Source organism: Lagenorhynchus albirostris, chromosome 15, assembly GCF_949774975.1.
Source record: "Lagenorhynchus albirostris chromosome 15, mLagAlb1.1, whole genome shotgun sequence".
Lineage (NCBI taxonomy): Eukaryota > Metazoa > Chordata > Mammalia > Artiodactyla > Delphinidae > Lagenorhynchus > Lagenorhynchus albirostris.
Genome location: NC_083109.1, coordinates 50,988,932 through 51,001,263, shown reverse-complemented (window position 1 = coordinate 51,001,263; position 12,332 = coordinate 50,988,932). Strand labels below are relative to the sequence as shown.

Genomic DNA, 12,332 nt, shown 5'->3' with positions numbered 1-12,332 from the left:
CTTAGATGAAAAGAAGGAGATGTCTTTCTAAAAGAAGCAGAAGGGGGTACCCCAGGTGATGAAGGGGACGTGGCCTGCAGTGGGGCCAGGCCAGAGCCACACGGCTGCATGGGTACTGCCTATCTGAAGCCGAGGGCCTGCCTGCCTGCCTGTGGCTGAGACTGGAGCAAGTTCCTGGGTGATGGCCATGCTCGGAGCCCACTAGGAGACAGAGACTTCACACTCTTCACTCTCCATGGGACTGCCTAGAGGCCACCTGCATTCCCCACCACACCGGAGAAGCCCCTCATAGCTGATGCCCTCTTTGCAGACCTGAGCACAAGCAGCACCCCCAAAGAGTAACCTGGAAGATGAGCTATCTCATTAACAATACTGAAAATACGGATTCTTAAAGAGACACACACACACACACACACACACAAACACACACACACACCACACACACACACACACACACACACACACACGTTTACGTTAATCCTTCCCGCCGTTAACCCTTCCCGCACCTTTGATGATGGCAACTACTATTTTCCTTTTCTGGAAGGGGAGCCTGAGGCACAGACAAGCTGAGAGACTTGCCCAGAAAGACCAAGCCTGAACACGGCCAAGCCAGCATTCCAGCTCCAGCTCTTACCTGCTTCATTCAACCAGAATGTTATTAACCAATAAGTCAGAAATGAAAAAGTAACTGAGATAAGAAATAGACAAATTCAAAAGTAAACAAGACCAAGCTGGGGAAATCTCCAAAGGGGAGTTGGCCAGGGAATGTGGCTCTGGATGCTGCATGGTACACATGGTGGTCTCCCAGGAGCAGAAGGCGGTAAGAAGCAGACATCTGGAGAAATCACGACTGCTTTCCCCAGCACTCTCCAGAACATGGGCATCAGCCTGGTCTCCACCTCCCTGTGCCCCTTTCTGGATTCTTGGCCCTGGTGCCCCTCAGGTCCCAACCTCTGGCACTGGAGAGGCAGGAGTAGAAAGGATTCCAAGAGTGTCTGGGCCACAGTAAACTCATTTACAGTCTTTATTGTAAAGAAGCTGCAGTTGGAACATGGGACACTGAAAATACACAATCACAGATTGTTCTTTCAGAAGAAGGAGGGAGAGACTCATATATACAAAAATTGTAAACATGTTCACTTTAATATCCACAAATAATTGGTCTATGCTACAATGTACAGGGTTGTCACTCAACTGCAACTCCAGAGGGAGGCGACTGTCTGTAAAAATGTAATGTGGCAACCACATTTGGTATTGACTTAATGTGAAAAGCCAGCTTTGAGCAATGCATGAGTACTCAGCTATGCAAAGGGACCCCCAACCTTGGGCTGGGCCTTAAAATGGGGTGCAGTGTGGGGAGCTGAGGGACTAGTCCAGGGAGCCGAGGTAAAGGGGTTTGCGGGGAATGGCTGTCTCCAGGGCACGGTGGGAAGGTGAAGCCTCTAGGCCTCTCTCCTCGTGAGGGGTGTGTCCTGCTGGGCACCCAGATGTCTGGAGCCTCCCTTGGGCAAGGTCTTACTGAAGGGCTGGGAGAGGGCTGATGCCCAGGCCTACAGCCATGTTGTGCTTTCCTGGCCAGAGCTGCCCGCACCCCAGCAAGGGCCTGGGCCAAGGCAGGTAAGGGCCGGAGCTGGGGCCACAGAAAAGAGGGGCTGCTTGTGGGGAACTACGAGGTGAAACCTGAAGACTTGACCACAATCACAACATCGACAGGGCTGGGCTACTCTAGTGAGCCTGTAAGAGGAAATGGAGGGAGGCTCCAGACAGAGCACATGGCCCTACAGGGTGAACCACCAGGACAGAGCAAGGACCACCACTACCCACAGGGACAGGGGATGGGGAACAGTGGCCACGGGGTGAGGGTGGTGTCCCTTCCCCCAGTCACCCCCAGTCCAGGGCAGCCCCTGCATCTGGCTATGGAGGGCAGCTGGACCCCTGACACCAGAGTGTACAGGTGAGCCCTGCCTGGCTGGCTCATGAGGGGAATGGCCCGCTGCCTAGGCTGGTCCACTGGAGGCTGAAGGACACGTGCCCAGGGCTGTGCTGTTCTCTCCTCAGGACCTCTGGCCCTGGGCTGGGGACTAAAGGGACTGGAGGAACTTGGGGGGAACAGCCCAGGCACCCTGGAGGCTACCCTCTCTTGGCCCCAGATGGCCCACAGCATCCACACGTTGCTGCTGGGCCAGGAGGACCTGAGGGAGGTCCCAGGAAGCCTTGGATCCTGCATTGGTGGGGCAGCCTTTGTGCCTTGGTCTGGGCCTGCTGGCCACTAGTAGGCAGGAACCTGGTACCCTTTGGGGCTGGTGTCCAGAGTCTCGGTGAAGGGCGGGCTCTGGTAGGTCTCGGTGCCCTCCACACCGCTGCCCACTGGGTAGCCTGGGTAGGTCTGGCCCGCCCCAGCACCCAGCTGTTCGGTGGCAAAGAGCGACATGTCGGTGCCCAGACGGAACCGCTGCAGGGCCTTCACGGTAAGCGCCGCCTGAGGGGGAGTCCGGGGTCAGCCAGGGCCGACCCTGCCCCGACCCTTACCTGGCCCCAGTCCCTGCCGGCCGCAAGCCGCCGGCCGCACTCACCCAGCTGAGGATGGAGAAGAAGCTGAAGGCAATGGCGGCCCGCGCCGCGTCTGCCGCCTGCGTCGTGCCCGGCCCGGGCGCCGTGCGCTGCCACTGGTTGGTGAGGAAACAAAAGCCCACGAACCACAGGAAGGACCAGAGCCCTGCGGGCAGGTGGGCGGGCGGGTCAAGGGATGCTGCACCGAGACGCCCGGCCCAGCTCTGCCGGGAAGGAGAATCCGCAGACCGAGAACCCGACCCGTCCCGCCCACTCCCGCCCCGCCCGGACCTGTCCCCGCCCCAATCGGCTGAGAATCTACGCGCTCCCTCTGGCCCCGCCCCGAAGCCCGCCCTCCCGACTCCGCCCACCCGAGAAGCCCCGCGCGCTCCCCCAGGCCCTGCCCCTCACGGCCCCGCCTACCTGAGAAGCCCAGGTCCAGCAGCACCGCGCGGCGACGGTCGCGGACGCTGCTGATCTGCTGGAAGCGCACGTCGAGCAGCAGGAACGCGGCGCAGGCGAAGAAGGCCCCAAGGCCGAGCGCGACGCCGAAGCGGCAGGCACCCGCGTTGCCGTTGAAGACGCAGCGCAGCTCCGGGCCGCTGTCGGCGTTCACGTAGCCCTCGTTGACTATGGGCCCGAAGACGGCGATGGAGAACACCTGTGGGCGGTGGGAGCGCTCAAGGCCCTGCGATGGCCCCTTCCTGGTCGAGGCCCGAGGTCTCCTAGCCCACCGTGAGTGCCCATGCCCTCGGGAGTGTCCCTGCGTTCCCCTGCAGCACAGGATCTATCTCTGGGTGGGGGTCTTCGGGGACCCCCTCCCTTAATATCTACCTCAAGTTTAGTAAGTATGGACAAAACATACCATTTAGTGAGCATCAACTGTGCCCAGGCACTGTGCGTAAAATGGCTACATGTGTTTGCTCATGGAATCCTCCCAAACAACCACAAGAGTGCCACTGCTCTTATCCTCTTTGTAGATGGGGAAATCGGGGCTCCAACAAGTGAAGTGCCTTGTGGAGGGTTGCATGGTTGATAAAAGCCAGGGCTGACATTCAAGCTGGGTCCTCTGTATCTTGTGGAGCCCGTAGTGTCCCCCATGGCCCACTCCAGAGTGTGGGAACAGGAGCTTTCACCTGGACCAGTGATCCCCAGGCCTGAGTCAGCAGGGCTAGGGGAAGTAGATGTGGAGTCAAGCAAGAAGGGTGGGAGTATGGGGGGGGCAGGCAGCAGAAGGTCAGCTGCACAGAGCTGTCAGCCAGGACCTGAGTGGAACCTACCCTCAGCATTTGGGAGCTGTGCAGCCTCATTTCTTAGCATGCCAAATGTAGCAGGCACAACTCATGGGGTGCTGGGGACAGGAATAATACCCACCCACCATCCTGCACTTTGTGGGCACTCCAGGGATGATGGCCCCACATGACTGTGGCTAATTAACACCATCCATACATGCTTGGGCTTAAAAGGCGACACTGTTGACCTCTGGAGTTCAGTCAAACCTCAGTGCCCTGTGCCCACGAGGGCTGGAAGGCAAAGGAGTGTGGACCACAGTCCTTTTAAACCAGAAGCTGCTCTTTGAGCTCTGGGCAGCCCTATATTTCTAAAAAAAAGACCTCTAATTTCAACTTCATTTCTCTCCTTTCCAGCCCCAGCTCCTAGAGACTTAGTCAAGAGTGAAACCAAGGTGCAAGATATGGACACGTACCCACAGATTGGTCCACAAGTCAGGTCAAAGCTGGGACCAGAACGTAGGGTCCCTACTTCCTGGTCTGGCCAGTCACTCCACCCAAGGGCCCCTGCCCCACTCTGGGCACTGCCCTCCTGGAACACAGGTGAGTACGCGCCACCACCAGCCACCACCAGGTGGACAAAACCCAGAACTCAGCATTCCACCTTCCATCTCTCCTGCCTGGAGGGATGGGAAGGAGGAGCAGGCCACTGGGCCTAAGGTTGCCCCAGTAGGCTAGGCTGCCTCTAAATCTGCCCCTCCCACACCACCTCCAGGAAGCCTTCTCAGTGTAGAGCCCCTTCCAGCTGCCCCACTCAGAGAAATCCCAGAGCACACCCCCCAACTCACAACTGCAACTGGGGGGCCTGGGAATGGCCAGCTCCCTTCGAAGGAGCCAGGAGGATGTGCGTGCAGAAGTAGGGGGTAGGCTCTGCCTGATTCTCTTGGCTCCGGTAGCCCTTACTCGTGCTGAGGCTGAGCGCTCAAGCCCCTCCGCGAATCCCGCCCCCACCCCTGTCCCGCTTCCAGGGTGTAAGCACATGAAAAACCGAGCGAGGGCTGAGGAAGGGGATTGAGTTAGACCTAAGGAAGAATTGAGAGGTGGGTGCGGCGGGCAGTGACCTCTCAAGGTACCCGGCTGTCGCCGCCGGCCCCTCCCCCGCCCGCAGGTGGGCGCGCCCTGCCCGGTGACGTCACCCCAACCTGCGGCCGGCGGGGGAGGGGCGGCAAGGATGAGGAAGGGGGCTAGAGGCAGGTGATAGGGATGAGGGAGGCGAAGCGAAGTGGGACGGGGTATCGGGGCGGGGCTTGGGCCGGGGCCACTCACCCAGGACGCGATCCGCAGCAGGGTCTGGGGCCGCCGCGCGAAGCTCACAGGGTCCAGGGTGGCCCCTGCGCGTCCCGCGCCGAACGAGGCTCCCTCCATGGCCAGCCCGGGCGGGCCGCGTGTCCCCGGCGCCCTCTGTCCTTCTGTCCGTCGGGCCGACCCCACCCGAGGCCGCCCGGGGCTGCTGCCGATGCTGCCAGTGCTGCCGCTGCCGTCGCCGCCTTCCGGGAGTGCGCGCCGGCCGCGGCGGGGACGCGCGGGGCGGGACCGAGCCTACACCCCTCCCTCTGGTCCACGCGCGCAAGGCTGGAGCACTCACCTCCCTCCACCTTGCCCACCTTCCACCCCACCCCACCCACTCTCACCGCAAGACCAGGGTCCGAGATGGAGACCATCCACCAGGTCCCCATCAGGAGGCGGGGTCAAGGGGCTGAGTCCCCCACGGCCACTCACAAGTAGTCAGGAGTCAGCAGGGCAGGTGGACACTGGGCTCAGCCTTTGCCGTAGCCACGTGGGTGGACAGACCGACATGACCCCACTCCTCTGTACAGGGCCCTTTCCTGAGTGCCTAAGGAGGTAACAGGTCCAAGGGCTCCAGCGTCTCCCCCAGCCCTCAGGGAAAGGGAACCCAGCTTCCTGCCTCTGGTCCCCATAGACCAGAGGGAGGTTACTGGGGCCTTTCCCATGACTTCCCACTGCACCCTAGCTTCTCCTTCACATTCTATCCTCCCTAACAGGGAGGGAGGATGGCCTCTGCCCTCAGGGGCACTTGTCCAGGCAGGCAGAGCCCAGAGGCACACATGGGTGGGAGTTGGGGCATCTCTGCTCTTTTCCTGTGGTTGGATGTTGTCATTCCGAGGGTGCTCACTGAGCCCTGCACACTCCTGGGTCTCCCCAACTGACTTTCTGCTGACATATTTAGTTTTGGGCCGAGGAGTGGGGAGAAGCATCAGAGATGGGGAGTTGGAAGAGTGGGTACCTAGCTTCCCAGCACCCCCGCTGGGTCTTCACCACAGATGGCCCAGCTCCAGGTTAGACAAGGTCCCTTCCTGCATGTTCCTTCCAGGCCAGCCTGGCAGGGGCCCAGAGGACTCCTGTTTCTGTCTAGGACATTGAGGAAAGTCTGCATTTGTTGAGCATTTACAGTGCCAGGTGTTTCACCATGACCTGTGGAGGCAGGGACTGTTTTACTGCCATTCTTCAGATGGTAAATAGGCAAGTGGGAATTCCCTGGTGGTCCAGTGGTTAGGACTCACGCTTTCACTGCGGAGGGCCCGGGTTTGATCCATGGTCGGGTAACTAGGATCTTGCAAGCTGCACAGTTGGCCAAATTAAAAAAAAAAAAGGTCTCCCCGGTGGCGCAATGGTTTAGAATCCGCCTGCCAATGCAGGGGTCACGGGTTCGAGCCCTGGTCTGGGAAGATCCCACATGCCACGGAGCAACTAAGCCCGCGAGCCACAACTACTGAAGCCCGTGTGCCTGGAGCCCGTGCTCCACAAGAGAAGCCACTGCAATGAGAAGCCCACGCACTGCAATGATGAATAGCCCCCGCTCACCACAACTAAAAGAAAGCCCGTGCACAGCGAGGACCCAACGCAGCCGTAGATAAATAAAAAATAAATAAATAAATAAATAAATTTAAACGAACAAACAAAAGGCAAACTGGTTGAGTTCCTTCATCACACTTAGAAAGTGAAGAGCTGGGATTCAAATCCAGATCCCTACTGTGCCAGGGCAGGTGTGGCCAGAAGTGCCACCCACTAGTTGACTCCATGACACTGCATCCAATCCTATCACCTCTCCCCTGTCAGTGACAGTTTCCTCTCTGTCTCATGCATCATTCATTTCCCCCTTTTACTTGATCATTTACATCAGTGCCTAAACCTGCTCCATTCCTGAGCCCACTTCCCCTCCAGCTATCACTGCTCCCTTTAGTCCCAGGGGCAATGCAGCCACTGCCATCCTGTCCCCATCCTCCTAGGAATACTTGTGATGTCACCCTCTCCTCGTGTTCCACCTACTTCATGGGCCCTTTCTTGTTATCTCTTTCTGGTTCCCTCCTCTTGTTCCATCTGTGACCTTTGAGCCTTAGGGGTCCCAGGGCATGGTCCTGGGGCTCTTCTCCCTGCTCTATGCTCACTGTCTTGGTCTCCATGCTAACAACTTGAGCCAGAATTTTCCCTTGAACTACAGTCCCACTCATCTTAGCCTGGATACCCTGGAAAACAGAATCTGTGGCAAAGTTAAAGAGTTTTATTGGGAGGTGAAACTTTGGGGAAGCCAGAGTTAGGGAAAAAGGAAAGTGAGGCAGGGAAGGAGGGAGAGCAAACATGGACGGCGTGCTCCTGAGCTGACCACAACTTTGCTGGCTCCCAGCGCACAGGTGACTCGGGAAAGGCCAGAGACAAGCCCTGTGCTGGGGACGTCCATCTGTAGGAGGAAAGAGCAGTGACTTCCCTGCTGGTTGCTCCCTGCCTCCTATTTCTTTATGTAACCTGGCCCCTTGGGCAGCCCCTGAGGAAGCCAGCACCCCCGTGGGGCCAGTGGGGTAAAGCTGCCAAGGAGGCTGTGCCAAAGGTTGGCCCCTGCCCAGGGAGGAGCCGAGACACTATGGGGAGAGGTGAGAGCTGTACAACCACAGGGGTACGGCGCACTGTTGCTGGGCCATTCCAGCTGGGAGCCAGTGCCTGGGAGCAGGTGTGGCTGAGAGGGTGTGTGAAGGCCCAAAACCTGGGTGCAGGTCACCCCCAAACCTGCTCCACTCAACAGTCTTCCGCATCTCACTGATACACTGGGCAACTCCCTCCTTCCAGCAGCCAGAACCCCACAGCCACCTTGGGCTCCACCTTCAGAGTGTAGCCAGTGAGGCCTCCCACTCATCCTGGGGCGAGCTTCCCTCTCGGCTGCCACAGGGGTATCTGCCCCCCCTCCTCTCGCCCACACCTGCCTCATTCCAGCTCAACAGCCAGAGGGACCTTTCAAAAGTCACATTTTGCTGTTCCTCTGCTCCAAACTCTCCACTATGTTCCATGGGAGCTGGGTGTTAAAACCACATCCTTGCTGGGGCCTTGAGGACCTCCTGCCATGTGACCTCCCCTCACCTCTCTGATCCTCCCTTGGCTCCAGCAACTCAGCCTCCTTGGTGTTCCTGAACATCCTGGCCCACCCTTGCCTTGGAACTGCTCCCTCTTCCTAAGGGGCCAGAACCCAGATAGGAGGAAGCAGGAGACCACAGAGGGACGAGGGCAGGCCCTGTCCATCGCTGCAAATCCCAGCACAAAACACACTGAGGCCAGGTCTTCAGTCACTTCTCCAGCATTTTATTTTTGGTCTCAAGCTCCACGGAGCCTCCTCTGACAGGCCTGGGACGGCTCTGTGAGACCATGAGCCAGACAGAAGGTGCACAGCAGAGCTCAGCCCCCAGGCCTCTTTCCTGAAGTGCAAATGGCACACAGCCTCTGCAGCTACCGTCCCTGTTGTACCCCTAGCTGTCCCTAGCTACAAGATGGGGAGACAGTGGCCTGGCCCGGAGGGGCGAGACAGGGGAGCCCAGCCAGGCCTGTCACCTTCCTGTGCGGGGAAGTAGGCAGCAGGGTGTCAAGTGGGCAGGAGGCCAAATCCTAAGGAAGGGACAGCCTAGGCTGCTCCTGCCTCCTTCACCTGCAGCACCACGGGGCGCGGGTTGAGGAGGAGGCCATCGGGGTGCCTGCAACGGGTACCCCCACTTACACTCAGAACCTGAGAGGGAAAGGGCTCCACGGGTAGCGTCTAGGGACCACCCAACTGAGACAAGGCAGGCTTTGGCTCTGACACGCACTTTAATAAGCCCCACCCTCTCTGGCCAGGCCGCCTACAGGCTCTGGCTGCCCTCTAGTCACAGGAGCCGTCCTTCCAGCCGTCGCGCCAACGCTCGTCCACCAGCGAGCAGTTGAAGTCCGGCTTGCCTAGCTTGCGGTTCACCTCGTTGTGCAGGCGGCATAGCCACTGGGTGAAGCAGGCCCGAGTGCGAGTGTCTGGCTGGTTCCTGCATATCCTGCGTGTGGGGGAGCACAAGGAGAAGGATGGCAGGCAGTGCTCCCACTGTCCCCGCCCCACCAGATCCTTGCCTGCTCAATTCAGGGAGGAGAGCTGGGGCACTGCTGTGAGCTACACCCAGAAGTGCCCTCATGCTCTGAATTCCCAGAAGGGGGCAGACCCTGCAGCAGCAAGGCCTGGTGGACTCCTAGGCCTGCTCAAACCCTCACCTCGGGAGCTTTGCAAACCCTGGCAAGAGCCCTGGGCAAGACATTGAGGCAGAGGCCTCAACTTAACAACCTGGTAACAATCAGGAATCCTCACCCCAGCATCCCTGGCCCCAGGCAGTGTGTGGAAGGGGTGGGGTTGGCATAAAGGCAAAACTGAAAAACAGATCTGTTTCTTAGCACCTGTGGCCCTACTGCATCAGCTCAGCAAGAGACCTTGTTCTAAATGCCCAGGCTTCAAACAGCAAGGGCTGCCCTGCCCCCCACATCCAGCCCAGAAATGCCATGGGTGCCAAACAACAGTTCTTGGGCTCCCCAGTGAAAAAAAGGTGTCTCCTGGAAGCAACAGCAATGAGTTCCCAAGGTCTTGAAATTGGCAGTTCTGCTCCAGAAGTTAGGCAAAGTGGAGTCCTCCGAAACCTGCCAGAGCCTCCATCAGTGCTAAGCAAGGGATCTCATGAGGGAAGCCCTCCCTGGGAGCCTTGTGGCTGCAGAAAGAAGCAGTACCCAGCAGCAGCCCCAAACAGCTTGGCCTTTGAGGAGGAAGAAGATGGCTCAGATGATCCAATCCCTTCTCTGTTGGTGGTCCCTGCTCTCAGCAACCCTCTGCCACCTCTGCATCTTATTTCTCTAGGCTCCCCTTTATGACATCAGCCAGGGGCCCCAGGCCCAGGCTCCAGGTGGGATGCTCTGCTGCCTGCAGACTGTGCAGACACAACTTACCTTTTCCTTATGTCTTCAGCACACTCCTCACACGGGTAAAACTTGGAAAATAAATGTATGAACTGAGCCATATCTTGCTGCTGTTCTGGGGTGGGCAGGTCGGGATAGTAGGCCGCCAGGGTATGCAGGACAGACCAGCTGTGGCGGCCCAGTTCCTCGCGATCCGGAGGACAATCTTCCCTAAACTTGCTGTCCCGCTGCGGAAAGAGGCCGACAAGGGTCAGTTCGGTTTTCCCCAACCAGAAACCTACAAAGCTCCCCTTTTTCCCCCACCAGCCGCAGGCCCGCTGACTGGAGACACAAGTCCTGAGGCCGATCCAGCCCACATGTGGCTAAGAGCCGAAAGGCCTGGGCTACCTTGGCGGCAAGGTTTAGGAACAGCCAAACCCGGGAGATAAAGTCTCTCAGGCTTAGGGCCTGTGGGAACGCTCGGCCTGGGCCTTGGGAAGTCGGCCCGGGGTGCTTGAGAACAAGGTGTGGGGGCCGGGGCTAGGAGTCAGCAGGGCTCGCGGGCCTCTGAGGGGAGGTGGCGCCCCCCCGCATCTGCACCTTCTGCTGTGTCCGCATCCACGACTTGAAGTCCACGCAGGCCCGGCAGGGCAGCCTCCGGGAGGCGTCCTCGGCGACCTGAGAATCGGAGGCCGGCGCCTGGGATGGCGTCCGGGCCGAAGAGGCGGAATCTCTCCGCCCCGCGCCCCGGCCGCGCGCGTCCGTCACCAGGTCGTCCATCACCTCGGAGCGCGCGCCGCCGGGTAGGAAGGAGAATAGGTTCCCACCGCCGAAACTACCCCGCTCGCCGGGCGCCGCCATGTTGCCCGCGCAATGCCTGCCGGGCCAGGTCGGCCTCCAGATGGGCTTCCAAGTCGGCCTCCAGGCCAGCGCGCGCGCAGCCGCCAGGGCGCGGCCACAGGAGCCGGGCGCGCGCGCCGCGGGCGCGGGCGCTGGGGCTGAGCCGGAGCCGGGGCCGGGGGTGGGGGCGGGGCCCGGGGCGGTATCCGGCATGGAGGCGGGGCTGGGGGCATTGGTCTGCGCCCGGGAAGCGGCAGAGACAGGGGTCCGGGCTAAGGACGCGTCGGAGACCCGGGTCGGGGTGTGCGCGGAACCGGAGGCCCGAGTCCTGGCCGCGCCCCTGGGCCTCGTTCCACGGCCTGTGCCCGACCTGCGTCGTCCGTGTCTGCGCTCCAGCCTCCTCCAGTAGAAGAGCAGCGTGCTGTGGAAGACGCGCCCTGGCCGTGCCGCGGCCTCGGGCTGCGGCCTCGGCCACGTCCGTGTTACGGTCTTCGATGCCCCCATTGCTCCGCTCTGACCGTCCCGCGTGCCCGCGGCTCTGTGCCCTCAGTTGGGGGAGCGCCCAGCTGGGCCGTGAGCGCACAGAGGGCGTGCTGTTGGTGCTGGGGGTCCACGGGTTCCACTTTGGCGACCGGCGCCATGGCAACGGGCGCCTGGCAACGCGGGGCAGGGCCGTGCCTGCAAAGGAGGAGGTGCGTCTCTGGGCTCCCGCGAGTACCGAGCAGCCTCTCTCCCCCGCCCCCCGCCCCGAATCCTACAGCCTACTTGAAGAGGTTAAACCCACGTCGGGAGTGGCCTCAGGGATACCTCTGCTTCCATATGTACATTAATTCATTCTGCAAATATTTGTGTAGTGCCTAATCTGTTCTAAGCACTGTTCTAGGCACTGGTCTGTGCAAGGAGCAAGATTTGTCCGTCCGTGACCTCCTCAGCTCATAGTCCAGTGGTCAAGACGGAAAAAACAAAACCAACCAAACAAAAAAGAGTCACACTAATAAATGTTCAGGTACAAACTGTGATGGGGGCCATGAACAGGGCATGGTAAATCTGGGAGGCCTCCTTGAGGAGGTGACACTTAGGCAGTGGCCTGAAGGATGAGGAATCAACTGAGGAGGGCAGTCAAGGCCAAGGCAGGAGGGAGGAGGATCTTGGCTACTTGCATGGGCAGAAAGGCCAGTGGGACAGGACCCGGGAAGGGTGGTGGGAGGAGAGATCCAGAGGTGGCCAGGGACCCACCAAGGACATCATCAACTGCCGTGGCAGCTGGGAATTTATTCTGAGGACCCTGGGAAGGTGCTGGGAAGTTTTGGGCAGGGTACCCTGGCCTGATCCCATTTCTGTTTTGCAAAGATTCCTCTGAAGAGTGGATTTCATGGGAGCGTGTGAGGAGCACAGGCTTTGGGGGAGGATGGGGCTGTTGGTAGTTGTCCAGGTGAGAGATGAAGGTAGGGGGTGTCAAGAAAGAAAGAGTGG

General features: G+C 59.6%; 2 protein-coding genes and 1 long non-coding RNA gene across 4 annotated transcripts; 1 reads left to right on the top strand and 2 right to left on the bottom strand.

The window, feature by feature from the left end:
• Window positions 1-1,010: 1,010 nt before the first annotated feature.
• On the bottom strand, window positions 1,011-10,199 carry SYNGR3 (synaptogyrin 3). 2 transcript variants are annotated; one of them, XM_060123461.1, is made up of 5 exons: window positions 10,071-10,199; window positions 5,106-5,673; window positions 2,974-3,211; window positions 2,574-2,716; window positions 1,011-2,479 (listed from the first exon to the last, which is right to left on the bottom strand). In XM_060123461.1, the coding sequence occupies exons 2-5, from the start codon at window positions 5,202-5,204 to the stop codon at window positions 2,270-2,272; spliced, it is 690 nt and encodes a 229-aa protein (XP_059979444.1). In that variant the 5' UTR covers window positions 5,205-5,673; window positions 10,071-10,199; the 3' UTR covers window positions 1,011-2,269. The 2 variants fall into 2 exon arrangements, with proteins under 2 accessions (XP_059979444.1, XP_059979443.1); XM_060123460.1 differs by lacking the exon at window positions 10,071-10,199 and adding an exon at window positions 6,085-6,367.
• On the top strand, window positions 3,056-6,700 carry LOC132505404 (uncharacterized). Its single transcript, XR_009535396.1, has 3 exons — window positions 3,056-3,285; window positions 4,197-4,382; window positions 6,497-6,700. It is a non-coding gene; the product is annotated as an uncharacterized LOC132505404 (long non-coding RNA).
• GFER (growth factor, augmenter of liver regeneration) lies at window positions 8,406-10,943 on the bottom strand. Its single transcript, XM_060123462.1, has 3 exons — window positions 10,620-10,943; window positions 10,071-10,267; window positions 8,406-9,139 (listed from the first exon to the last, which is right to left on the bottom strand). The coding sequence occupies exons 1-3, from the start codon at window positions 10,878-10,880 to the stop codon at window positions 8,977-8,979; spliced, it is 621 nt and encodes a 206-aa protein (XP_059979445.1). The 5' UTR covers window positions 10,881-10,943; the 3' UTR covers window positions 8,406-8,976.
• Window positions 10,944-12,332: the final 1,389 nt, after the last annotated feature.

Coding starts and splice junctions, on each gene's coding strand:
- GFER (XM_060123462.1), bottom strand. CDS start 10,880: ATGGCGGCGCCCGGCGAGCGGGGTAGTTTCGGCGGTGGGAACCTATTC. Junction 10,268..10,619: donor GGATGCGGACACAGCAGAAG/GTGCAGATGCGG, acceptor CTCTTTCCGCAG/CGGGACAGCAAGTTTAGGGA. Junction 9,140..10,070: donor GCTGAAGACATAAGGAAAAG/GTAAGTTGTGTC, acceptor CCCCACACGCAG/GATATGCAGGAACCAGCCAG.
- SYNGR3 (XM_060123461.1), bottom strand. CDS start 5,204: ATGGAGGGAGCCTCGTTCGGCGCGGGACGCGCAGGGGCCACCCTGGAC. Junction 3,212..5,105: donor TGCTGCGGATCGCGTCCTGG/GTGAGTGGCCCC, acceptor CACCGCCCACAG/GTGTTCTCCATCGCCGTCTT. Junction 2,717..2,973: donor GCTGGACCTGGGCTTCTCAG/GTAGGCGGGGCC, acceptor ACCTGCCCGCAG/GGCTCTGGTCCTTCCTGTGG.